The following is a 21273-nucleotide window of genomic DNA, read 5'->3' as shown; positions in this document are numbered from 1 at the left end:
CAGCGCATTCTCAATAAATATTTGAGCTAGAATTTTCACTTAAGCCCAACAGCAGCAGCGCCTATTGAATGGAAATCCAAATGCTGCGCAACCCTTGGCGGAAAATTTATTTAAACAACTGTGCAAATAGCCCCTTGTTATACGGAGGGTGGAGGGTGGAGGGGGGGGGGGGGGTGTTGGTGGCAGGGGTAATCATTTTTAGTTTTGTTTTTCATTTTTTTTTTTCAAATTTATTTTTTTCTGCTTTTTGTAACTTTTTTCGCCCAAAAAATAGACGCTAAGCCGGCAATCAAAATACAAACAGCAACCGAAATGAAATAAATCAAATAAAAAAAGAAATGGAAACGTAATTTGTTCGGGGAATAATTCAATGGATTTGGGCTTTGTTGTGCCCAATTGAGGCACCTGAATGGGCACCACCCCCCGCGTGGCAACAAGCTGACTTTGTTAAATTGTGCATTTTGCAACACAGTTTTAATCCCCTTTCACATTTTTTTTTTTTTTTGTTTTCATTTCTCTATTCTCTTTCAGTTTTGTTGTCGTCCGATAAACCGTAACTGGTTTTTGGTATTGCTCGCGCTTTGTTGCTCCAAATTGCATTTTCCGAATCGCTGCACAACATTTAAAACTTTCCGGTTAGGCCGCGCAATTGCACAACACTGGAAACAAATGGACATGCTGTTCTTTAAAGGAGCACAACTTAAATATATATATAAAATAATAGAGCACTCTGTAGAGACGTATTAAGACTTCTCAATCCCTTGCATTTGATCAAATTAGTTTCGAATGTCAATCGAAAGTATTAATTCTTACGTCTCCAAAATGGTATAAAATTTCAAAATCTGACATTTTTTGGCGGAGTTGTTCAAAAACATCATCAAACGAATCGTTTTTTGGTCAACAATTTTATTGTACCCTTCGATTTTAAATTTCTTTGAATGTCAATTGATAGTAGAGATCCGTACGAATTCAAAAAGGTGTAACATTTAAAAATCAGACAATATTCAAACGAGATATTCAAGGAAGTTCATCAAACAAGTTTTGATTTTTGAACCGGAACCAAAATCGGAGTGATTTTGAGAAAAAACACTCGGTCACTCGGTTCCGGCTTAGGTTCAGGTCTAACAGGTTCCAGATTTGGTTCATGCTAAAGACAAAATGCGAGTTTCTGATTCAAATTGGTTGGACTTTTGAAAATGGTATTTAAATAAATATTATTACCTAAACCAACTTACGCAATAAAAGTGATTTGGCTCGAAATAAAGCCAAGTTCCGGAACTGGAACTAGTTCGGCTTGGTAAACAATTTTTTGTATTGGAATAACTTTGGGTTCGACACATGAAAATGATATTTAGATAAATATTATAAACCAAACCAACTCAAGCAAAAGAAAGTGCTTCGTTCCGGAACTGGAACTAGTTCGACTTGGTGCTAGCTTTTTGAATTTGGAATAACTTTTGGGATCGACCCATAAAAATGAAAATGAAAACCCACTTAAGCAATAAAAAGTGATTCAGTCCGGAACTGGAACTAGTTCGGCTTGGTGATAGCTTTTCGAATTTGGAATAACTTTTGGGATCGCAGCAGGCGATTTCGTTTGATTAAATGCCTCAATGTCAATGGGGAAATGTCGGAATTGGTTTAGTACTCCGTTAAAATTCTAGCATGTATATTATATATACAACACGCACATCAAATTTCCAAACCAGATATATATATTTTTGAACAAAATAATACGAAAAAAAAATTGTACCGTACGTAGACCGAAAATATTGAAAACCCAATACCAGAAATATATAGAGAAAATCGAAAGAAAATAAAAAAAAAAACGAATCATGAAAAAGTAGACTCGAGAACTAATCAAAATTCCCATTTTTATAGTAACAACAACAACAACAACAACAGCTACAAGAGCAACACGGAGTGCTGAAACGATGTCGCACAAGTCCAGCTCCAACGAAGAAGAAGACGACAACGACGACGACGAAGACGACGACGAAGAAGAAGAAGAAGCCGCAGGAGCAGGAGCAGACGGAGCAGGCAGAGAAACAGGCGGAGGAGCCGGAGCAGGAGCAGGAGCAGAAACAGCAGAGGCAGGCGGAGGAGCAGGAGCGGGAGCAGCGATCGCCAGCTTCATCACCTGCACATCTGCATCCAGCTCTGGCTGCCCCAACAAGCTGCCCGGGCTGGACGTCGCGGAGCATGTGGAAGATCTGGTCATGCTGGAGCTGACACAGACTGGCAACAGAATGGACTGCATGGAGGATGTTGTGCTGCAGCAGCGGCAGCAGCTGCCGGAGCCGAGCTATAAATATGGCGTCTATCGCAGCAGATCGGAGAATCAGCTAACGCACCGGCTGGAACAGCAGCGGGAGGAGCATGACGTTGACCATGAGGTAATCGTTGTGGGCGAAGTCAATGAGCTCGACGACGAACAGGATGACAACGACGACGACGACGACGACGACGACGACGATGACGATGACGACGAGGAGGAGGATGTGGACAACGATGAGGATGAGGATGACGACGATGACGAGACCACGCCCACCACACCATATACGTATGCAAACGAAAGCCCAAGCGATTATCGACCCGGCGGCTATCATCCGGTGAACGTGGGCGACGCATTCCATCAGCGTTATTTTGCGATCAGCAAACTGGGCTGGGGTCATTATTCGACCGTGTGGCTGTGCTATGATACGCAAAGGAATCGCTATTGCGCCGTCAAGCTGGTCAAGTCGGCGGTGCTCTATGCGGAATCGGCACGGCACGAGATCCGGCTGCTGCGGCACATCGCCCAGCTGAGCTGGCATCCTCTGCGGGATCGTGTCGTCAATCTGACGGACAACTTTAGCACAAGCGGCGTAAATGGCACACATCAGTGTCTGGTCTTCGATGTGCTCGGCGACAATATGCTAATGCTGATCCAGCGCAGCGGCTATCAGGGTCTGCCGCTGTACAATGTCAAGCAGATCGCCTACCAGGTGCTCCAGGGCCTGTATCTGCTGCACGACCAGGGCAATCTGATACATACGGATCTGAAGCCGGAGAATGTGCTGCTGGTGGCGGACGATGTGGCGCTGCGCAGCCAGGCGGCCGAGGCGTCCAAGAAGTATCTGCAGGAGCATGTCCAGCAGCTGGTGCTGGATCCGGAGGCCAAGCTGAGCAAAACGGCCAAGCGCCGGCTGCGCACCAAGACCAAGCAAAGCATCAGCTTCTTTCAATCGCATCGCAAGTGGCTGCGGGAACGCGGCATCACCGATCTCCTGCAGCTGGCCCGGCACGGTCTGCTCACCACCAAAATGGCCGTAGATGCGGTCACCAATCAGCTGCCCTTTCTCGCCTACGACGGACCGAATATACTGAACGATGCGGAGCTGCAGCAGCTGCAGGCGCTCAGCGAACAGTTTACGGAACAGGTCGGGGATACGGCTCTGCTGCTCCGGCAGACGGCGCCCGGTGAGCCACAATCGCAGCTGGCGGGCAAGAAGCGCGGCCGGGAGCGTCGCCAGGAGGCGGGCTCGAAGGCGATGAAGCTGCTGAACAGCAGCCCGGAGAAGTTTATGCGTTACGTGCAAAAGTGCATCGAGCGGGAGGAGAAGGAGGACAACGAACCGTTCCATTCGAGCAGCAAACGTATCAAAATCAAAAAGCCAGCCAAGAAACCGGCTGCCGCCCAACGCTTCACTCACTCCAAGGTGGAGCAACAATCGATGACAGCACAGCCGAATCTGAATCTAATCAAGCGCACGGATCCCGCACTGGAGCCGTGCAAGCTGAAGGTGGCCATTGCGGATGTGGGCAATGCCTGTTTCATCGATCACCATGTCACCGAGGATATACAGACGCGGGAATATCGCGCTATTGAGGTCATATTGGGCGCCGGCTATGATACGTCGGCGGATCTGTGGAGCGCCGCCTGCCTCTTCTGGGAGCTGGCCACCGGTGAATATCTGTTCGAGCCGAACAAATGGCGCGGCGATGCCTCGCAGGATGAGGTGCATGTGGCGCATATCATTGAGACCTGCGGTCCCATACCCAAGGAGCTGATCGAGCGCGGCGAATACTCTGCCGAAATCTTTGATGCCGACGGACAGCTGTTGAATATCAAAAATCTGGACTTGCATCCATTGAACAAGGTGCTAATGGAGCGCTACAATTGGTCGCCAAACGATGCCACGGAATTCGCCGAGTTTCTAATGCCGATGCTGTGCACCGATCCGTTGCGTCGCGTATCCGCCTATGCGGCCATCAATCATCCGTGGCTCTTGCTGGACGAGGAGCCGCAGGATAGCAATTCGAAATAGCCGAGTGCAATACTTGTGTTGGGGGCATATTCTTGCATTACATTGTACATAAATCGAGGACCGATCGAATTGGGTGCAAACAAACATATGCTTAACATATGCAGGGTATATCTTAAAAAAAAAAAAGTATATATATAAATATATATATATATATAAATATATATATATATATGTATATATGTGTGTGTGTACATATCGTAACGCAGTGAAATGAATTTATAAATGTAATGCAAAAATATGTTGATATTGGAATTGAAATTTGAGTGTCACGCAATCGCCAGCACGTAATGCTTTAATATGCCTATGCCTATGCAAACCATATACATTTGTATCTATTTGCATATCTGTGTCATACATAAACAATTCAACAAGGCAAATATACAACATGCAACATGTACAAATTATTCATTATTCGTTTAGTTCGAATTCAAAATAAAAGCGCGCGCTCTACAAATGTAACGATCTATATATATCGATATATAAATGATGCATGCATGCGTCTATCGTTATAGCCAGTGATGGGCCGCACTGCAGATCAGTGTGACCATATCGCGTACCTTAAATACCAAATGCACCGATTTTGGGCATTTCAACAACATGGCGCGTAGAAACGCGTTTAAGAAATGTTCGAACTGCAATAGATAGTGTCTGTTGTGCTGGGCAGCACTATAGATCAGTGTGACCTTCTTGCATTTTGTTGTCCTCGCTATCCGTTTCTATTGTGAATGTCATTTAAGTGCGCAAACAAAATTAATACGTTATGCATTGATCGCGGCAACGAATTATTAATTATTCTTTTCGCTGCAGATGTGAATTGCAAATGCGATTGCCTACATACAGCCAATTATGTAGTCCGAGCGTCATTATCATTCATATTTGCCATCTTTTAAATAATATATATTGAAAGCAATTTGGTAAATTGGCACTATTAATGCTAAATTTCATAAATATTTTTACGTATGACATGAACGGTCACATTGTGTCGAATGCTGTGAACCTTGTATCGCTAAAAGAAACTGGCGCGAAATTGTAAGTGTAAATAAATAAACGTATAGAGTACAAATTGTGGGGTCAACTTAAAGCAACCTTATACGTGAACTATGCCAATTAATGAGATGTGTGTACATGCCTGAGTTTGTTTGTGTGTGTGTGTGTGTTTGCGTTACATAAAACTCGCATATTTTGATAACGCCTGATAAACAAAAACAAAGCGCAGAGCAAATACGGAAACAATTGCCGACATACACACACACACACACGCAGTCATTGTCATTCAAGGTTGCCGCTATATTTGACATTCAGCTTAGAACAGAGTAGAAACGCCTATGCGTAAAATTCGAAGGAAACGACAGACGTGCGGCGGGATCATTAAACTGCTGCGCTTATCAATGCCAGACAGATAGTTTTGTGCCAGTAAATTACGAAAATGATGTATATTGCACATGTGTAAGTTTATGAGATTTCGCACCTAAAAGTAGACTTTTTACAAGTAATACAATATGGTCTCTCTGCAAAGACTTTGAGCTGCGTTTTAAGGCAAGTACGCTGTTAATAAATAATTCGCATTGCTGAGTGATATTTGTGTTTCGCATATAATATATGCCACTCTAAATTCCCCAAATGTGTTCAGATTTCGATTTGCTTTTGTTGTTTGTTTGTTTGTTGTTTTCTTACAAAATTATACTTGTAGGCTGCAGCTACAATTGGTTGCATAGGCAACACCAGCGTCATTGTCGTTGACAGCTCCACGCATTCTTGCCATCTGGTCACATTGCTCAATTGCATACTTAATGACGTCTGTCGCATTGCTGTGCCGAAGTAATTGTTGTTTATTAAGCGCGCTAAATGCATGGCGCAAGGTTACAATTGGAACAGGAGCAATAACGCACAAACATTACAGCAGCAGCATCAACTGCAGCAGCAGGAGCAGATCTTCCGCCTGGCCACAGCGACAACTCGTCAAGCACGTTGCGCGCTCTTATCAGTCGTAAGTGCATATTACGCATTAAAATCAACTAGTTTATATATAATACAAGTACTTAATTTGCAGTTCAAAGAGCATGGCCTCACCGCCGGATGTCTTTTGTGGCGTGACGGATCGTTTTCTGGGCGTTACGGTGGACTGCAAGGATCTGAAAATTGCTAACAAATCGCAATTCACCGAAAAGCTACACAGTAAACGATACAGAAACATATTTAATCAAATCAAAAATGTAGCTAAATGTATTGTTTGTTTTTTTGTAGAATCGTTGGACTATTGGCGTACAAACAAGAATCGTACGATTTGGTTTCGCGTCTACAAGGAGCAAGCCGAATGGGTGCCCATTTTGGCTGACGCTGGCTTCGATTTTCATCATGCGCGCACAGGTGTGGTCACCATGTACCGTTGGCTGCCCACGCACGAGCAGAGCAACCTGCCCAGCTATGCGCACACGCTGCTCGGCGTCGGCGGTCTGGTGATCAACGATCAGAATGAGGTGCTCGTTGTTTCCGACAAATATGCGATAGCGAAGAATATGTGGAAGTTGCCCGGCGGCTATGTGGAGCCGCGCGAGAATCTTGTCGATTCGGCGGTACGTGAGGTGGTCGAGGAGACGGGCATACGGACAACATTCCGTTCAATGGTCTGTCTGCGACACTCGCATGGCGGCAATTTCGACTGTTCCGATATTTATGTGGTGATCGGTCTGAAGCCGCTCAATCTGGACCTGAAGCGTTGCGAACGCGAAATTGCCCGCGTTTGCTGGATGCCAATGGATGAGTATATGCGTAATCCGCAGGTGCTCGAGGCGAGTCGGCTGTTTGTGCGCACCTATCTGGACTATCAGAAACGCGGACTGGACTTTACGTGCACCAATATGACGCATCAGGTGCTTAAGAAGGAGTACCAGCTGTATTACGTTGATCAGGCGAAAGATGACAAGGATGTGCCAAAAAAATAGTGCAATTTTGTAACTGTGTCTAGTTTTAATTTGTACATACCCTCTGCGTAAATCTGTAGCTAAATTTTAATCAAATGTCCCAAGGACAAACTACATATCGATCAATTGTTATTTCATTTATCGATAACAGTGTTGCACATGGTCGTTAATAGCCAATTAGGTTTTTTTTTGTTTGTTTAGCTTTTGCATTGTCTAACACTGGACGGGCCAGTCAATCTGCTAACGGCCAAAGGACGTGGACGTAACTGTTTTGTCATGCATGTTTTCAGCTTTTATTTGTACTGGTCGTTAATTTACATTAAAAGGGAAGTTAACAACTATAAATTTGTGGCCTTGCGTTGGTACTACAGGCCCGTTAGCTCCGAGAGTGGCCAAATGCGACAGACGACTCGACTTCGTATCAGTCCAAGCGGTATGGGCCCATAGTAACGTGAATCCGAACTATTGCTCTTATTATCGCCCTCGATCCAAACACAGCCATGCGGCACATAATCCGTAACCATAGATATTTCGCTCGGCTGTTTTGATGCTGATTCCGCCTCAATAGGATGTGGCTTAAGTGTCGTTATCTTCTCACCGGACACGGCCACAATGCGTTTGCATATATACTGGCTGGCATTAACCGGCGAAACGGCAATAATAATATCGCCGGATTGATATTTACGCCAATATTTGGATAGGCGTTCCGTCAGCAGCACGTTATCTGAGAAGAGCGTTGGCTCCATGGAGGGTCCTTTGCACTGAAAGCATCGTTTATCGATAACAATGTACACACACATGCACATTTAATACATAAGACCAACAACAACAACAGCTTGCCACTTACCAAAACAAAGTCACCCACATACTCAAACGTGCAATGGGTTATACAAGCGTAGGCGATTGTGTAGCGTGCTAGGGTTCGCAATCGCGAGAGTACTGTGTAGCCCATTCCCATCTTCATGATGGCTGAGCTGCACTTAAGTCAGGCTTAGTCAATGGATAGGTGACTGCTGTGCCGTCGTTGTAGACATGTTTCAAATATATGGATATATGTAATTCGCAATTAATAACAATAACAAATCAGTGTGTGGTGTTGCTAGTTTTACCAGGGCTACACAGCACTGTGCGTCAGCTGTGCGTTGCTTAGCGGCTTTTTGAGCAGGGCTGCAATATCGCTTGTCTTATTTTGGCTGCTTTGCATTGAAGTGGCGCCAAATTCAAAATAATTACTTGCAACTCCGGTACAAATGAATCAATTAACTGAACTTGAAATTTTGCACACAAAAACTATTTATTACTCATGTTCACCACTGACAATCTATTAAATATTGAATTTATAATGTTTTTTTTTTTTGTATCTATTTTTCATATTCGTTTGTAAGTTTTTTTTTGACTAATATCGCCACGCGTTTCAACTAATTCGAAAATGCGATGGCAGTCATACATATACCTTAGTTTGCTCCATTGCCAGGTCACGACTTGCATTATTTTTGGAAGGTACCAATTGTATGCTACGACTTAATTATACCATTAAATACATAGAGTTAGTTGGTTAGATTATGAAAATTCACATTAAATGGATGACATCAATTCTAATTAAACCATTAACAATTCGCTTATGTATATATATATATACATATGTATATAAGCGTGACAAAATTCAAAAATTAACGTTAACTTAGGCAAATATATATATATATATATATAAATTTAATTTTAATGCTTAAATCACCTGTTGACACAAGTGTCGCCCGCCCGCATCCAAATTAAATATATATTAAATAAAAAATACAAAATAAAGTCAACAAATAGCGATAGAGCGAACTAATAACTAAAATTAAACTATAATATAATTAGTTGTTTTTGTTTTAGTTATTTGGAATCAATTGTTTTGCTTCGTACTTTAGTTACTTCATTCTTTCTGTTTTTTCCTGTTTCTAGCTTTTATTACTCCAACTTTTTGCCAGCAACCACGGGCTCGGCCTTCTGGCGCTTCTCCTGGCGCTCACGCACATCCACCGCAGCCAAATCAGCGCCAGCGACATAGGCATGCATAACAGAGATCAGGGCCTTTAGCACCGCAAAGGGCCCGGTAAGGAAGGCAAGTATTTTGAACAGCGAAACGCCGATGACTGCAAACAAAATTAAATATTGAATAAAGACAATCTTGTGTAAATAATCTGGACAGTGCATACTCAAAGGTCCATAGGTAAAATGCAATAGATACAGGCAAATGTAGAAGAGCTCATTCACGCAGCACATAAAGGTCAGCACGTCCTTCTGGTAATAGATGCGCATCACAAAGTTATCATTCACCTTGTGCGAGACTCGTCCCACCACAACGCTCCTGAAAATTGGTTTGAAATAGATTCTAACTATCCGGAAAACTGTAGCTACTCACGTTTGCATGTAGAGCCAATGGCAAGCGACATCAATGGCGATCGACAGCTGAAACCAGAACATGTAGCTGGGATAGAAATAGGCCAGGGTAACCAGCAGACCCGTGGTGCCGCAGCGATCCGTCAACTGGTCCAGCATGGCGCCGAAGCGTGTGCCTGAAAACAGGCGAAAGCAATTTAAGTGTAATCGTGAAATATTCAATGAAAAGTTGGCAAATATTCGAAATTAAATATGAAATTGCAGACTGTGACGGAAAATTGCTGTGAAACTAATTGCAAATCGAAATATAATCAATTGGACCGTGCAAAGCCGGTTAATACCGGCCACTGTTTGCGAGACAATATGGCATCATACGATATAAATTCTGGACACGTATGTGGCCAATGTGTGCACAAACACATGCATAAGTAAGTTTTCATAGATGGCCAGCATTAGCGGTACTTTTGGCCGGCAACGTGAGTCATGGCCGGCTGCTGGTCGATGATTGGCGCTTGGCAAACGCCGATGATGAATACTGTGAAATGTGAAAATGTGCGGAAATTGCGGACTCACTCTGATTGAAGGCCCGGGCGGCATGGCCATCGACGGCATCCAGAAGTGCACTAATTATATAACACCAACCGGCGATCACATAGTTCGTGGACATAAACCAAAACGCAATAATGGCCAAAACGATGCGTGCATAACCTGCAATTAGTCAAGCAATAATAAACAAATGTCATTTCAATCGATAATGTGTGTGAACATAGATGGCGCTGTGGGTGACATTGCTTGGTGGCTGGATGATGAGGGGTTGTAGTGGTGTTAGCGGCAGTTTGTTTTGCATTTGACAGGTTGCAGCGCCAGCGCCTCCAACGACAGCTAATTGAATTAGGGAACTAGCATAACAACAACAACATTAATATGTATACACATTTGTTGTTGGCTGCCGTACACACTTAGCACCGTGGACGCGCAAGCGAATTGACAGGGGTAAAAAATAAAACAATGTAAAAGTTACACAAAAATACAGTTTTTTGTCTTATTAATTTAAGTTGAAACAAAAAACACATTTATCTTTTATACATTAGATATTTGCATTATTTGATATTACAAGCTAATTTAACCAATCGTACGCAAGTCGCATTCACATTAATATTTTGCTTGCTCTCACACGATTATTGCCCACTATACTTGACGTCACATTTGTTTACTAAACGACAACTTACCAATCAGATTTGGCACAAAAATGAAAACGTTATCGTGCTCGGCAATGGCCATTTTAGATACCGCCTAATCAATTATATTGATAAAACACTCTGATATAGATATATATATATATATAAGTATATTTTAATTAAATGCGTTGCGGCGCGAGAACGTGGCGTGCGCTGCAATATTTTTCTACTTTCTGTTCTACGATTTTGCAAGAATATGGCGCTGTATGCATGGGCTTAAACAGCTGTGCGGCATAGTGCTGGCTAACGCCCAACAACCATGGCGTAGAAATATAATCAGGTAACGCTAAGTAAATTGCGATTTTAATTGCACTGAACGCTTTAGCACAACTTACGCATATTTGCCATTGGCTGTACAAGCAAATGATATAAGAAAGTAGGCTTGTAAAATAATTGGTATTTTGCCTAAAAAGAATTTCAAACTCAAAAAACTGAATGTCATAACATTCTGACGTCACATGTGCTTAGCAATTTACCTGTGCTGAACGTTACCTTTGCATTATTTGTCAACATTTTTGGGCAAGCACTGTACAACACTTGAAAAGCTGTTACTATTTTTTGTTTTTTGACAAATTCATTTATAATAAGAGCAGAATATAATGTATAGCACTTGAAAATAAAAATAAAAATCATGGAAAAACTACGTAACAACAGCACTGCCAGCGGGCAGCCGGCGGAGCATCATCATCATCATCACCATCACCATCATCACCATCATCAACTCGAGCAATACCCGAAGAATCCCATTGAACAATATCTTCGCGCCTCAACAAAAATTAAAAAAATCGAACGTGTTGTTTTCTTCAAGTGAGTAATAAAATGCGGCATTTTTGTTCATACATTTTCACGAGGCCAAATGCACAATTCATATTTGACAGACGCTTTGCGCCCAATGTAGCCGATGTGCAGGCCGATTTCCAGCGTCTGGCCTACAGTTTTGAGGAATCGGGCATCATGCAATATGCGGCAATGTGTCACATTGGTTTCGCCAAATGCGAGTCATACGGCGGCACACCGCAACGTGAGGCCGAGGCGTATGTGCGGGGTGCACGCGCCTTTCTCCTAGCACACAACGAATTTCGCCAGCTGCACTTGCGCAGCGGCCACAATGGCTTCCGTGAGGGCGCCCTGCATTGCTACAACAAGGCTGCGGAACGTGTCGCCGATAGCGGCGTCTTCAAGGCAGCCGTGCTGCGCGAACTGAAGCATCTAAAGCGCAAGCTGGAGCGCACGAGCAGCTTTGCCTCGCCCACACATCAAATCAATGATCTGGAAATAAGCGCCGAGATGAGCATGCAGCGCGAGGATTATCGCGGCGCCCTGCTGCAATTGGATGACATTGTCGACAATATTTATGAGCGCCGCAAGCCACTCATGTACGGCGAGCTGTTGCGTCGCGTGGAGGTGCTACGCCTGCTGTTGCTGGTGCATCTAAATTTGCCGCCTTCACGCCAATCGCCTGCACACATTAAATTAATTGAATACTATTATACACTGGCCCAGTACGAGCCGCCACAATTGGGATCGGCTTGCCTTAGCTATAATAATGAGCCGGTCGAGCGACCCGGCGCTTCTGTGCCAATCCAGCAACAATATGGCCTAGCCGAAATTATTTGCGCCTGGGTCGAGCGCAACATGTGCGATCTAAAGCATTTGCTACGTGATTTTGGTGCCGAGAATATCTCGATTAGCCAACAGGAGCGCCAGCTGCTCAAGACCATCTATTCCGAACTATCCAAGATCTACTAGAGCAGCTCGATCCGTTGCACGGAGCTCGACAGCTCTCTACTAAAAAAAAAACAATATATATATATATATAAAAAAAAAATACAAAACACAAAAAACTCTGTACAATATAGCATATTTTTAGCATATGAAATATCGCTTAAGTGTAAACAAGTCTACCAACTAACCTTTCAACGTGCCTACACGATGCAACTCACAAGCGAAATACGCATACGCATTTAAGCATATGTATAACTATAGAATTATGAATATATATATATACATATATGCATATATATATATAATTAATTACGTATGTATGAAGCTCGAAAGTACAATAAAAAACGAAAGAAAACAAAAACGGACACAATAAAACTTCCTTTCATAAATGTACTTTGGCTTCTTATTATAATTAAAGACAGAATGTGATCCTAAGCCATGTCAATTTTTGTAAATCAACCAATTTAAATTGTAAAGCAAATTTCTATTTTTGTTTTATATTTGAGATTTCAATATAAACACATTCCCATTTGCGTCGTCTATTTTTATTAGTTCCAATTGTTTATTTAATTTTTATTTTTCTTTTATTTAATATTTCGCATGTATTGTATATGTATATATATATATATATATGTATATTTTTTATTCAAACAATTTTTACGATACATATAAACCCTAAAATGTTCCGTTTTTGTTTCTTTTTCTTTTTGTTGTTAATATTTTATTATATGAATCGCTTGAGCCTAAAAAAAAAACATCGTTTCGTTTAGTTTTAGAATTTGTTTTGTATATATAGAAAAAAAACTTGCTGCGATTTTAAGTCTAGCACAACAAATATTTTCCAATTGTTTATAGCCTATAAAATCTGTTATTTCATCAGTTTGTATTACATATATTGTATTTAAATATTTAGAATTTCTAAGCGGCGGCTGCTGCCTGTGTCTAGGGTGGGGGGCTGCGGCTATCAGCGGGTAAGTGGGGCGGCGAAGGGGTAGCGGGGCGTGGCAGGGCAGTAGCAATAACATTTACTGGTCTTGCAATTTGTTAATTGTATATTTATGCATATCATACACACATATGTATATATATTTACTATATGTTTTTGTTTTTGTATTTTTGTATAGTTTTCGAGTGTTAAACAATTTGAAACCTAGCAAAGAATTATTTATTTTGAAAATAAAAATTATATTATTTATTTTAGAAATAATAATAAAAAATACAAAAAAAAAAAAAAATTAAATAGCCAAAGCCACGTTTGCAATATTTTGTACAGTTTGTTGTGCACAACATGAATGTGTTACAGTGTGTGTGTGTGTATGTGTATGTGTGTGTATTTGTATTTGTGAACAATATATTGAAAACGTGGCTTTAACTCAAGATCACAAGCAGTTTTGTAGTTGTTGTTGTTGTTGTTTTGTTGGTTGTTTTTTTGACTCACATTTTATTTAATTTAAATCGACACAGAAAACGGAAAAAAATTCACCTATAAATTTGTGTGTTGTTTTTGTTGTTTGTTTGTGTTTGTTGTGTATGTGTGTGTGTGTGTGTGTGTGTAGTTTATTGATGTTGAACAGTTTACATGACTTGACTATAGCGTAGTGTAAACTCAAAACTAATTTCGCACAACGCACACACGCATGCTTATGGAAGAAAGAGCGAGGCGCAGAACGAGCGAGCGAAAGAGTTAGAAAGAGGATCAACCTATGCCTGTATTGAGTGTGTGAGTGTGTGTTGTGTGTGTTGAGTGTGTGTTGTGTGTGTTGAGTGTGTGTTGTGTGTGTTGTGTGCAATCTATTTATTCGCCGCCTTGGCCTTCTTCTCATTCTCGGAGGTAATTTTATTCTTCAAGTGATCCTTGTAGTCCAAAATGCCGCCTTTCCATTTGGTCACCGTCTCCTTCTCGCATACCCAAATTTCTTCGGCCACCTGCAGAAGAATTAATCAACAGTTTAGAATTTTTATCTATCATTGAGTTGAGTTCGAAACGATACATCAAACGAAGTTCGTTTCATTCAAACGAAGTTCGATCTGTTCGAGTCAGAGTCAGGCATGTTCGAGCTGTAACTAACCTGATTGATCAGACGGAAATCGTGACTAACTAGCACCATGCCACCATCAAAATCGTTAATGGCATCCGCCAGTGCATCAATGGTCTCCATGTCCAAATGATTGGTCGGTTCGTCAAGCAAGAGAAGATGCGGCACCTGCCAGGCCAGCCAGGCGAATACAACGCGACAACGTTGACCATCCGATAGCTGACGTATGGGGCACACCTGCTGTCGTCCGGTTAAACCATAACGTCCAATTATCTTGCGCATCTCCTCTTTCTCTTTGACATCGGGAAAGGCGCGCATCATATACTCGAGCGGACTGGCATCCAGATCGAGCAGCTCGTGCAGATGCTGATGGTAGCGTGCAATACGCAAATGCGAATTTTTGCGTATCATGCCCGAGGTGGGAACCAGATCGCCATAAAGCAACTTCAACAAGGTCGATTTGCCAGCTCCGTTTGGCCCCACCAGAGCCAGACGCGTGTCCAGATCAATGCCAAACTCTAGGTTCTTATAGATCCAAGGTGTCTCGTCGTTATATCGAAAGTTGACGTTCTGTTAGCCAATGGAAGAGAAGAATTCAAGCATTATTTGAATGTGCCTTTGGAGCATTTGAAGTGGCTACAACTCACCTGGACCATAATCACGGGCGGCGGCACCTTGCCGCACGAGGGAAAATAGAAGTTGAGAACCTTGTCGTCAGTTACCTTCTCGGTGAGACCTTGGGCGACCATTTTGGCAAGAGTCTTTTCCTTGGACTGCGCCTGCCTGGCCAGCTTGGCGGAGCCGTGACCAAAGCGTGCAATATAGTTCTTCATGTGCGCTATCTGATCCTGCTCCCAATTGTATTGTTTCATTTGATTCTCCAGCAGCTCCATGCGTGTGCGCACAAAAGCCTCATAGTTGCCCGTATAGTACTTTAGACGTTTGCCCGTCAAATGGATGATATTCGTGCAGACGCCATTAAGGAAGTCCTGCGAGTGCGAGATGAGCACCAGAATGCGCTTATACGTTTTCAGCTCCTCCTCCAGCCACACACAGGCATCCAGATCCAAATGGTTTGTCGGCTCGTCCAACAGCAACAGATGCGGCTTCACAAATAGAGCGCGCGCCAAAGCGATTCGCATGCGCCAACCACCTATCAAACAGAAGCAACACGGATTAGCAAATAGTTGTGTGTGTGTGTGTGAGTGTGAGAGAGAGAGAAACGAATCTGCACCTGAAAAGTCCTTGGCCTGCTTCTGTTGCATGGCCTTGTCGAAGCCGAGACCGTGTAGAATTCGCGCCGCTTTGGCCTCGGCCTGATCAGCGGACATGTCATCGAGTCGCTCATAGATATCGATGAGCTGCTCCTGGGCATCATCCTCATCGCTCATGGCCAGCTCCTCGGCCAGTTTCTCCAGTTTGATGCGCTCCTCATCCACCTCCATGACGCACTGCAGTGCACTCTTCGTGCTCGCTGGTATCTCGCGCGTCAAATGGAATATATCAATGTGCGGCGGTATGGGCACCTCCCGTCCACCGAGCACCGCCAGCAGCGATGATTTGCCGCAGCCGTTCAGGCCGATCAGACCATAACGCCGCCCGCAATTCAGCTCAAGCATTGTGTCCTGCAGCAGCTCGGAGCCAAAGAACGTTATCGAAAAGTTGGCAATTTTCACATCACGCGATCGCGGATGCACGGCCAGCGAACCGGTGCAGGAGCGCGCCTCCGCACTGATGCGCGCCTCCTCCTCCAGTTTGGCGCACAGTTTCTCCTCCTCGGTCATTTCACGGTCGAGGCCATTGGCTGTGCCGTTTGATTTCTTTGTGGATGGTATCTGTTGGATCTTCTTGTTGCGCGCATCCTTTTTGCGTTGCGCATCCCGTTTCTTAGCGTCCGATGGCATTTTGGCTCCCCTTTTCCTTTTAACTTCTGCTCCTTCCTTATGCTGCTATTCTCTGTACGTTATGTGTTATACAACAATACTTTTGGGTATCCAAATCGAAATATGTATGTTTTGTTTTTGCCTAAAATATAAATATGATATCTATATAAGTTCCTGTATGTGCACGCCTGCGCCTGTGTATGTACGTGTGTGTGTGTGCGTGTGTGAGTGCTGTAAATGACAAGAAAGGAAAAAAAAAACAGTTAACATTTTTAGCATAAAATACTAGATAAATACGTAAAATTAACATTAATAATGTTAACTGTCTGGGCAATATACGGAAGCTTTGCCTGTGCCGAATTCAGTTAACACTCATTCTCGCTTTCACCCATTTTTCGCACGTCAGTGTGGATTGAGGACAAGTTAGGAATAGCGCGTTTTTCAAATGTAGAGCTTTAAATTTTGTTTAATGCTAAGCCGCCGACAATTTTGATACTCAAATACAGGTATTAAAAAAGATAATTAGTTCGTGACACAATTGAAAGAAAAATGAATACGTTACGATCTGCAGCTTTTCACCCAAATTCCATGCTTTTCGGCTGATTTTGAAAAACCCTTCCTGAGTGCTGATTAAATTTAAAAAACGTGTTTAGTCGTGCCTTGGTTCAGGCAATCAGTCAGTTTTTAAATATATGTTTAGACAAGAGAAACTATTTTTTGATTAGAAATATCTTTACGAAATTGGAATTTCGACACGCTTGATAACTTCGTGCTTTTAGAAAGCACACTTCGGCTCTTCGCAGGGAAACACGAATTGTGCAGCGAAAGCCGCATCGAGAAGAGGAAGCAGTATGAAAAGTGCCGCCGACACTGCTGATTTGTGATCACCTATACAAGCGCAAATATTGGCGTTTGCAACACTGTGTTCTATATCCAGTTTCAATATTGAAAAGAACATGTGAAGCGGGCAGCGGAAATTTACTGCAAAAGCAGACGTTGCTGTCTCGACAGCAGATGGCGCCACATGCGTGTTAGAAGCAACTGTTTCAATAAAACGCCAAATCGGTGAGCAACGCGTTACCTTTCTTCTTTTTTTTTTTTTCAAAATACGTTTTAACAATTTGCGCCGCGTCGCCGACTGATGCCTTTTTTCTTGTTGCTGAGCCACATTTCACCTACATTAGCGCATTTTTGAATGAATCACTTTTGGTTGACGGGAGACGCCGCGCGTTCGCTTTGTACGAATTGCACAAAGGAATTCCGCTGCAGCTGATATACTGCAGTAGGTGGGAACAGAAGTGCAGTTCGATACGGGGAAAGGGGTGAAATTGCAACACATACACGCGTTAGACAACACACTTGCCCGACTGTTACAACACACACGCGCACTCACACATGCTCAAAGACATTTATGTGCATATATATATATATATATATATATATATATACATGTGTATGCGCATTATTGAATTTTCCACGGCTGTTTAATATAGCACAACATCTCACCTTTAAATTTTGGATGATATAAAAAAAACTAAACGTGTCACGCACAAGAATCGAAACCAATTTGCATTTGTTGAGCTTTTTTAACGCTGGTCCGGGCTTCTGGGGGGCTGCTGCTAGTCGACGGGCTGCTGCTTTACAACGGAACAGGAACACACCGAACACACACACACCAACAGCAGCTGAAAAAATTGCTGCTACTTTTCGCCTTTTACCGTTTTGGTCGCCGCACACGTGTTACGTTGAAATAATCGCAAGCCGCCTATCGATATATCTTGCCTTCTATCGATGTATATTTTTATGAATGGTTTTAATAGAAATCTTGCCTAAATAAATTTGAATACAAATTAAAAAGCCGTTTGATGAGTTAAAAACACTTGTAGGAAACTTTATACACTTGTTTTAAGCACCAAAAAACCACGATAGTTAACATATCGATATATTCATGCTCATATGCTTACATATATAAACATTTATAAATAACCAAATGAGTGTTTAAGTTACATAAACGCTAAATGTTATAGCTATAAAAGAAGTAATTTGAAAATTGGTCACTTAAAGAAAAATTTAAAAATTGCGCAAAGATGAGCGTTCTGCTTCCTTATCACTTGATATTCACAATGAAATTGCGCACTTAGCTATCGCGGAGTCTATCGGTTAGTTTCGAGCATTTTGCAACACTCAGTTTCTGAGTTCAAAATGGTGCGCATCGCATAAGACGTACAATTGGCTTTTGTGTACATTTATTGTTTGTGAGTTATTTCCTTTATGCAAGTGAGAAAAAAAAGTGTGATTAGATAAACGTACTTAAAGGTGTGCTTATACGTTAATTGAATTGCAATCGTAGTTGTCAAAAATGCTGGAAACCAAGAGCATCTCTGCTTTAGCATTCAACGAGACGCCGCGCAAACGCAAACGGGAAACTGGCTGTGCCCCGTTGCCGCCACCCTTAAAAAGCGAAGTGGCAGCTGCTGTTGCAGCTAGTGCGTCGTCATGCTTCACCAACGCTGCATTTAGCTCGACGCCAAAGAAACTTGTCGGACGTCGTCGTCTGCTCAAAGAGAATGAGAGCCTAAATCCGTTTATTAATCAGCCTGGACTGGAAATTAAATCTATTGCGGACTTATCGGTCGTGCAGCAGCAGAAGGAACAACAACAACAGCAGCAGAAGCTACCAGTCAATCCCTTTGAAGTTGTGCGTCAGCCCTCCAAGAAAAAGAAGCGCGAGCACGCCTGCTTTGAGAATCCGGGTCTCAATCTCGAGCTACCCGAGCGTCAGTTCAATCCCTACGAGGTAAGATTGCTTTAATACCTCCCTCTATATATGCCGCATAACGGTCAACTTCCTGTTGCAGGTGGTACGTAGCGTTGCCACGCCCACCAAGTGCTTTGTCAACGAGGCGCTCAATTTGCGAGGCAGCGATGCGCCCGCCTCGCTGAATCCCTTTGAGATACATCGTCGCAGCGATATCTCGACTGCAGCTAGCAATCCGTCGGGCGTTGCCAATCCCGCACTGGCCGATGAGCCGCTGCCGACGAGCCTAAAAATTGGGCTACCATTCACGCCCACACTGGGCTGCCGCATTGATTTCCATGGCATGTCGCTGGCGCAGCTGACGCCCAGCAAGCTGCTTGCCGAAAAGCTGGTCTTCTCGCCCGTGCTACCGCCGGCTAAACAGTCGCTGGGTGCCATCAGCGAGGAGAGCAGCAGCATGGATATTGGCAAGGAACTGGATCGTTATCAGCTGGAGCTGGAGAACAGCATTAACGAGGCCAAGCTGCGCAAGAATGGCGTTGTGCTGGAGACAAAGCAGACGGAGTTGGAGGTGGTGCTGGAGCAGAAACCGTCGCTAGAGCTGGAGCAACGCATTGTATGCACGCGCAGACACACTCTGACCGAGATCATGGAGGCGCCGGAGGAGCCAGAGGAGTCAGTGCAGCAGGAGTCTCTGCCGCCTCAGCTAGCAATTGTCGAGCAGGCGCTGCCATCTCAACCGCCAGTTGTCGAGCAGGAGCCCAATCACGCAACTGTCGAGCAGGACCTGGAAAGCGGCGATGTGGCATATGCTTCTGAATCCGAACCGGAGGAAGAGAATGATATTGAGCTGGACTTCAAGGCGCCGGCAAGGTTCGTGCGCGCCTACCGCCCGGCAGCAACAGTTGCCGGCAGCAAGGAATCGCTGCATTCGATAGCATCCAGCAAATCGTCCAAATCTGCGGAGCTGCAGGCCAGCAGCGCGGGCCATGGCGTCAGAAACATGATACGCAAATCCATACGCAGGCTAATGCATCCCATGCAGCAGCCGCAGCAGCAGGAACAGCCGCTGGAGTCCGCGGAGAAGCCAGCAACGCAGCCGCACAACAATATCATGAGCAGCATACGGCACAGCCTGCGCCGACGGCCGCACAAGCCCCAGCCCGTGGAGGAGTACACCCAGGCGGACATCTCCATCGTGGATAGCAGCGAGCGGACAATGAAGCTGCGCTCTAGCATACCGCAAACCGAATATATGCGCATCGAGCAGCTGACCAACGAGAAGAAGCACACGCTGCGCAACAGCATTCGCCGATCCACGCGCGACGTGCTCCGTCATGTGTTCCACAAGAGCCAGGATGCCTATGCGACGGCCAAGTGAACAACAGCACTATTTACCTGTGCCCAGGCATAAAACCTAAAACATGTTCTTTAGCACCCAAAGATTGTCTACAATGCAACCAAACCGAAGTTTGGCTGCGTATTTTTTTTTCTATCTATTTTAAGTTTTAGCTGGCAGCTACGGCGGATAGTGCAGCTATTTTTGGCTGTTTTCAGCATTGAATTTAGCTACTTTTAAAGCCGAATATTAAATACCCTTGCAAGATTGAACAATCCTCGTAATCAGGTAAACAGTACCTGGAAGAAATAGAACGTTGTATCCACATGCTGCCAGATAATATCTCGAAAGACAAGCCGAATTTTTTCCAAATAGAATTTTGAATAGCATTACATTTTCTTGATTTAAGAGCCGAATGTCTATATACCGCCATATATAGCACAATCTGAACTTATCTTGATCAAATGTTAAATCGTTTTTTTTTTTAATTTTTGTAAGATTTGAAATGTGCTTGAATTTTCTTTTTGCGCCACAAAATAAGAGATATTTATTGGGAAAGTTTGAACTCGGCTTAAGAATAGATTTTATTTATTGATCGGCATTACATTTGCTCAACTTAATTTTTGTATATGTTAATTTAATTATAAATTAATTCTGGAATTTATTTCTGAACTCTCAGAA

The 21273-nt window shown here is 43.4% G+C and overlaps 7 protein-coding genes across 10 annotated transcripts; 4 read left to right on the top strand and 3 right to left on the bottom strand.

Annotated features, from left to right (window-relative positions):
* Window positions 1–1601: 1601 nt before the first annotated feature.
* Window positions 1602–4727, top strand: LOC6634623 (SRSF protein kinase 3). The gene is made up of 2 exons (XM_032440509.2): window positions 1602–1754; window positions 1882–4727. Exon 2 carries the CDS (start codon window positions 1935–1937, stop codon window positions 4308–4310), a length of 2376 nt encoding a protein of 791 aa, XP_032296400.1. The 5' UTR covers window positions 1602–1754; window positions 1882–1934; the 3' UTR covers window positions 4311–4727.
* Window positions 4728–5200: 473 nt separating this feature from the next.
* LOC6634624 (uncharacterized) lies at window positions 5201–7993 on the top strand. 2 transcript variants are annotated; one of them, XM_002057987.4, is made up of 4 exons: window positions 5201–5339; window positions 6001–6297; window positions 6361–6485; window positions 6555–7993. In XM_002057987.4, the coding sequence occupies exons 2-4, from the start codon at window positions 6101–6103 to the stop codon at window positions 7250–7252; spliced, it is 1020 nt and encodes a 339-aa protein (XP_002058023.2). In that variant the 5' UTR covers window positions 5201–5339; window positions 6001–6100; the 3' UTR covers window positions 7253–7993. The 2 variants fall into 2 exon arrangements, with proteins under 2 accessions (XP_002058023.2, XP_032296426.1); XM_032440535.2 differs by lacking the exon at window positions 5201–5339 and having other exon boundaries at window positions 5954–6297.
* Window positions 7499–8483, bottom strand: LOC6634625 (mitochondrial inner membrane protease subunit 1). 2 transcript variants are annotated; one of them, XM_015169547.3, is made up of 3 exons: window positions 8341–8483; window positions 8079–8244; window positions 7499–7992 (listed from the first exon to the last, which is right to left on the bottom strand). In XM_015169547.3, the coding sequence occupies exons 2-3, from the start codon at window positions 8193–8195 to the stop codon at window positions 7597–7599; spliced, it is 513 nt and encodes a 170-aa protein (XP_015025033.1). In that variant the 5' UTR covers window positions 8196–8244; window positions 8341–8483; the 3' UTR covers window positions 7499–7596. The 2 variants fall into 2 exon arrangements, with proteins under 2 accessions (XP_015025033.1, XP_002058024.1); XM_002057988.4 differs by having other exon boundaries at window positions 8079–8241.
* Window positions 8484–8506: 23 nt separating this feature from the next.
* Window positions 8507–11024, bottom strand: Pis (phosphatidylinositol synthase). The gene is made up of 5 exons (XM_002057989.4): window positions 10843–11024; window positions 10187–10321; window positions 9636–9789; window positions 9430–9581; window positions 8507–9366 (listed from the first exon to the last, which is right to left on the bottom strand). Exons 1-5 carry the CDS (start codon window positions 10892–10894, stop codon window positions 9182–9184), a joined length of 678 nt encoding a protein of 225 aa, XP_002058025.1. The 5' UTR covers window positions 10895–11024; the 3' UTR covers window positions 8507–9181.
* Window positions 11025–11370: 346 nt separating this feature from the next.
* Window positions 11371–13848, top strand: Hap40 (Huntingtin-associated protein 40 kDa). The gene is made up of 2 exons (XM_002057990.4): window positions 11371–11658; window positions 11730–13848. The coding sequence occupies exons 1-2, from the start codon at window positions 11483–11485 to the stop codon at window positions 12598–12600; spliced, it is 1047 nt and encodes a 348-aa protein (XP_002058026.1). The 5' UTR covers window positions 11371–11482; the 3' UTR covers window positions 12601–13848.
* Window positions 13849–14117: 269 nt separating this feature from the next.
* LOC6634628 (ATP-binding cassette sub-family F member 2) lies at window positions 14118–18199 on the bottom strand. The gene is made up of 5 exons (XM_002057991.4): window positions 18002–18199; window positions 15847–16726; window positions 15260–15765; window positions 14646–15182; window positions 14118–14502 (listed from the first exon to the last, which is right to left on the bottom strand). The coding sequence occupies exons 2-5, from the start codon at window positions 16514–16516 to the stop codon at window positions 14368–14370; spliced, it is 1848 nt and encodes a 615-aa protein (XP_002058027.1). The 5' UTR covers window positions 16517–16726; window positions 18002–18199; the 3' UTR covers window positions 14118–14367.
* Window positions 18200–18679: 480 nt separating this feature from the next.
* Window positions 18680–21271, top strand: pon (partner of numb). 2 transcript variants are annotated; one of them, XM_070211270.1, is made up of 3 exons: window positions 18683–18750; window positions 18846–19292; window positions 19354–21271. In XM_070211270.1, the coding sequence occupies exons 2-3, from the start codon at window positions 18855–18857 to the stop codon at window positions 20632–20634; spliced, it is 1719 nt and encodes a 572-aa protein (XP_070067371.1). In that variant the 5' UTR covers window positions 18683–18750; window positions 18846–18854; the 3' UTR covers window positions 20635–21271. The 2 variants fall into 2 exon arrangements, with proteins under 2 accessions (XP_032296425.1, XP_070067371.1); XM_032440534.2 differs by having other exon boundaries at window positions 18680–19292; window positions 19354–21269.
* Window positions 21272–21273: the final 2 nt, after the last annotated feature.

The sequence above is a fragment of the Drosophila virilis genome, chromosome X (genome assembly GCF_030788295.1).
Source record: "Drosophila virilis strain 15010-1051.87 chromosome X, Dvir_AGI_RSII-ME, whole genome shotgun sequence".
Classification (NCBI taxonomy): domain Eukaryota; kingdom Metazoa; phylum Arthropoda; class Insecta; order Diptera; family Drosophilidae; genus Drosophila; species Drosophila virilis.
The sequence above is the reverse complement of the archived record's forward strand: the minus strand, read 5'-3'. Positions and strand labels throughout refer to the sequence as shown.

What these genes read in the sequence shown, in the direction of transcription:
- Pis (XM_002057989.4), bottom strand. Translation starts at nt 10,894, where the DNA reads ATGGCCATTGCCGAGCACGATAACGTTTTCATTTTTGTGCCAAATCTG. An exon ending in TTTTGTGCCAAATCTGATTG is followed by an intron (nt 10,322 to 10,842) that starts GTAAGTTGTCGT and finishes GACTAATTGCAG; the next exon opens with GTTATGCACGCATCGTTTTG. An exon ending in CGCCCGGGCCTTCAATCAGA is followed by an intron (nt 9,790 to 10,186) that starts GTGAGTCCGCAA and finishes GCCTGTTTTCAG; the next exon opens with GCACACGCTTCGGCGCCATG.
- LOC6634628 (XM_002057991.4), bottom strand. Translation starts at nt 16,516, where the DNA reads ATGCCATCGGACGCTAAGAAACGGGATGCGCAACGCAAAAAGGATGCG. An exon ending in CGCCCGTGATTATGGTCCAG is followed by an intron (nt 15,183 to 15,259) that starts GTGAGTTGTAGC and finishes ATTGGCTAACAG; the next exon opens with AACGTCAACTTTCGATATAA. An exon ending in ATTTCCGTCTGATCAATCAG is followed by an intron (nt 14,503 to 14,645) that starts GTTAGTTACAGC and finishes ATTCTTCTGCAG; the next exon opens with GTGGCCGAAGAAATTTGGGT.
- LOC6634623 (XM_032440509.2), top strand. Translation starts at nt 1,935, where the DNA reads ATGTCGCACAAGTCCAGCTCCAACGAAGAAGAAGACGACAACGACGAC.
- pon (XM_070211270.1), top strand. Translation starts at nt 18,855, where the DNA reads ATGCTGGAAACCAAGAGCATCTCTGCTTTAGCATTCAACGAGACGCCG. An exon ending in GTCAGTTCAATCCCTACGAG is followed by an intron (nt 19,293 to 19,353) that starts GTAAGATTGCTT and finishes TTCCTGTTGCAG; the next exon opens with GTGGTACGTAGCGTTGCCAC.
- Hap40 (XM_002057990.4), top strand. Translation starts at nt 11,483, where the DNA reads ATGGAAAAACTACGTAACAACAGCACTGCCAGCGGGCAGCCGGCGGAG. An exon ending in GAACGTGTTGTTTTCTTCAA is followed by an intron (nt 11,659 to 11,729) that starts GTGAGTAATAAA and finishes CATATTTGACAG; the next exon opens with ACGCTTTGCGCCCAATGTAG.
- LOC6634625 (XM_015169547.3), bottom strand. Translation starts at nt 8,195, where the DNA reads ATGAAGATGGGAATGGGCTACACAGTACTCTCGCGATTGCGAACCCTA. An exon ending in ATGTGGGTGACTTTGTTTTG is followed by an intron (nt 7,993 to 8,078) that starts GTAAGTGGCAAG and finishes CGATGCTTTCAG; the next exon opens with TGCAAAGGACCCTCCATGGA.
- LOC6634624 (XM_002057987.4), top strand. Translation starts at nt 6,101, where the DNA reads ATGACGTCTGTCGCATTGCTGTGCCGAAGTAATTGTTGTTTATTAAGC. An exon ending in GTTGCGCGCTCTTATCAGTC is followed by an intron (nt 6,298 to 6,360) that starts GTAAGTGCATAT and finishes CTTAATTTGCAG; the next exon opens with TTCAAAGAGCATGGCCTCAC. An exon ending in ATTCACCGAAAAGCTACACA is followed by an intron (nt 6,486 to 6,554) that starts GTAAACGATACA and finishes GTTTTTTTGTAG; the next exon opens with AATCGTTGGACTATTGGCGT.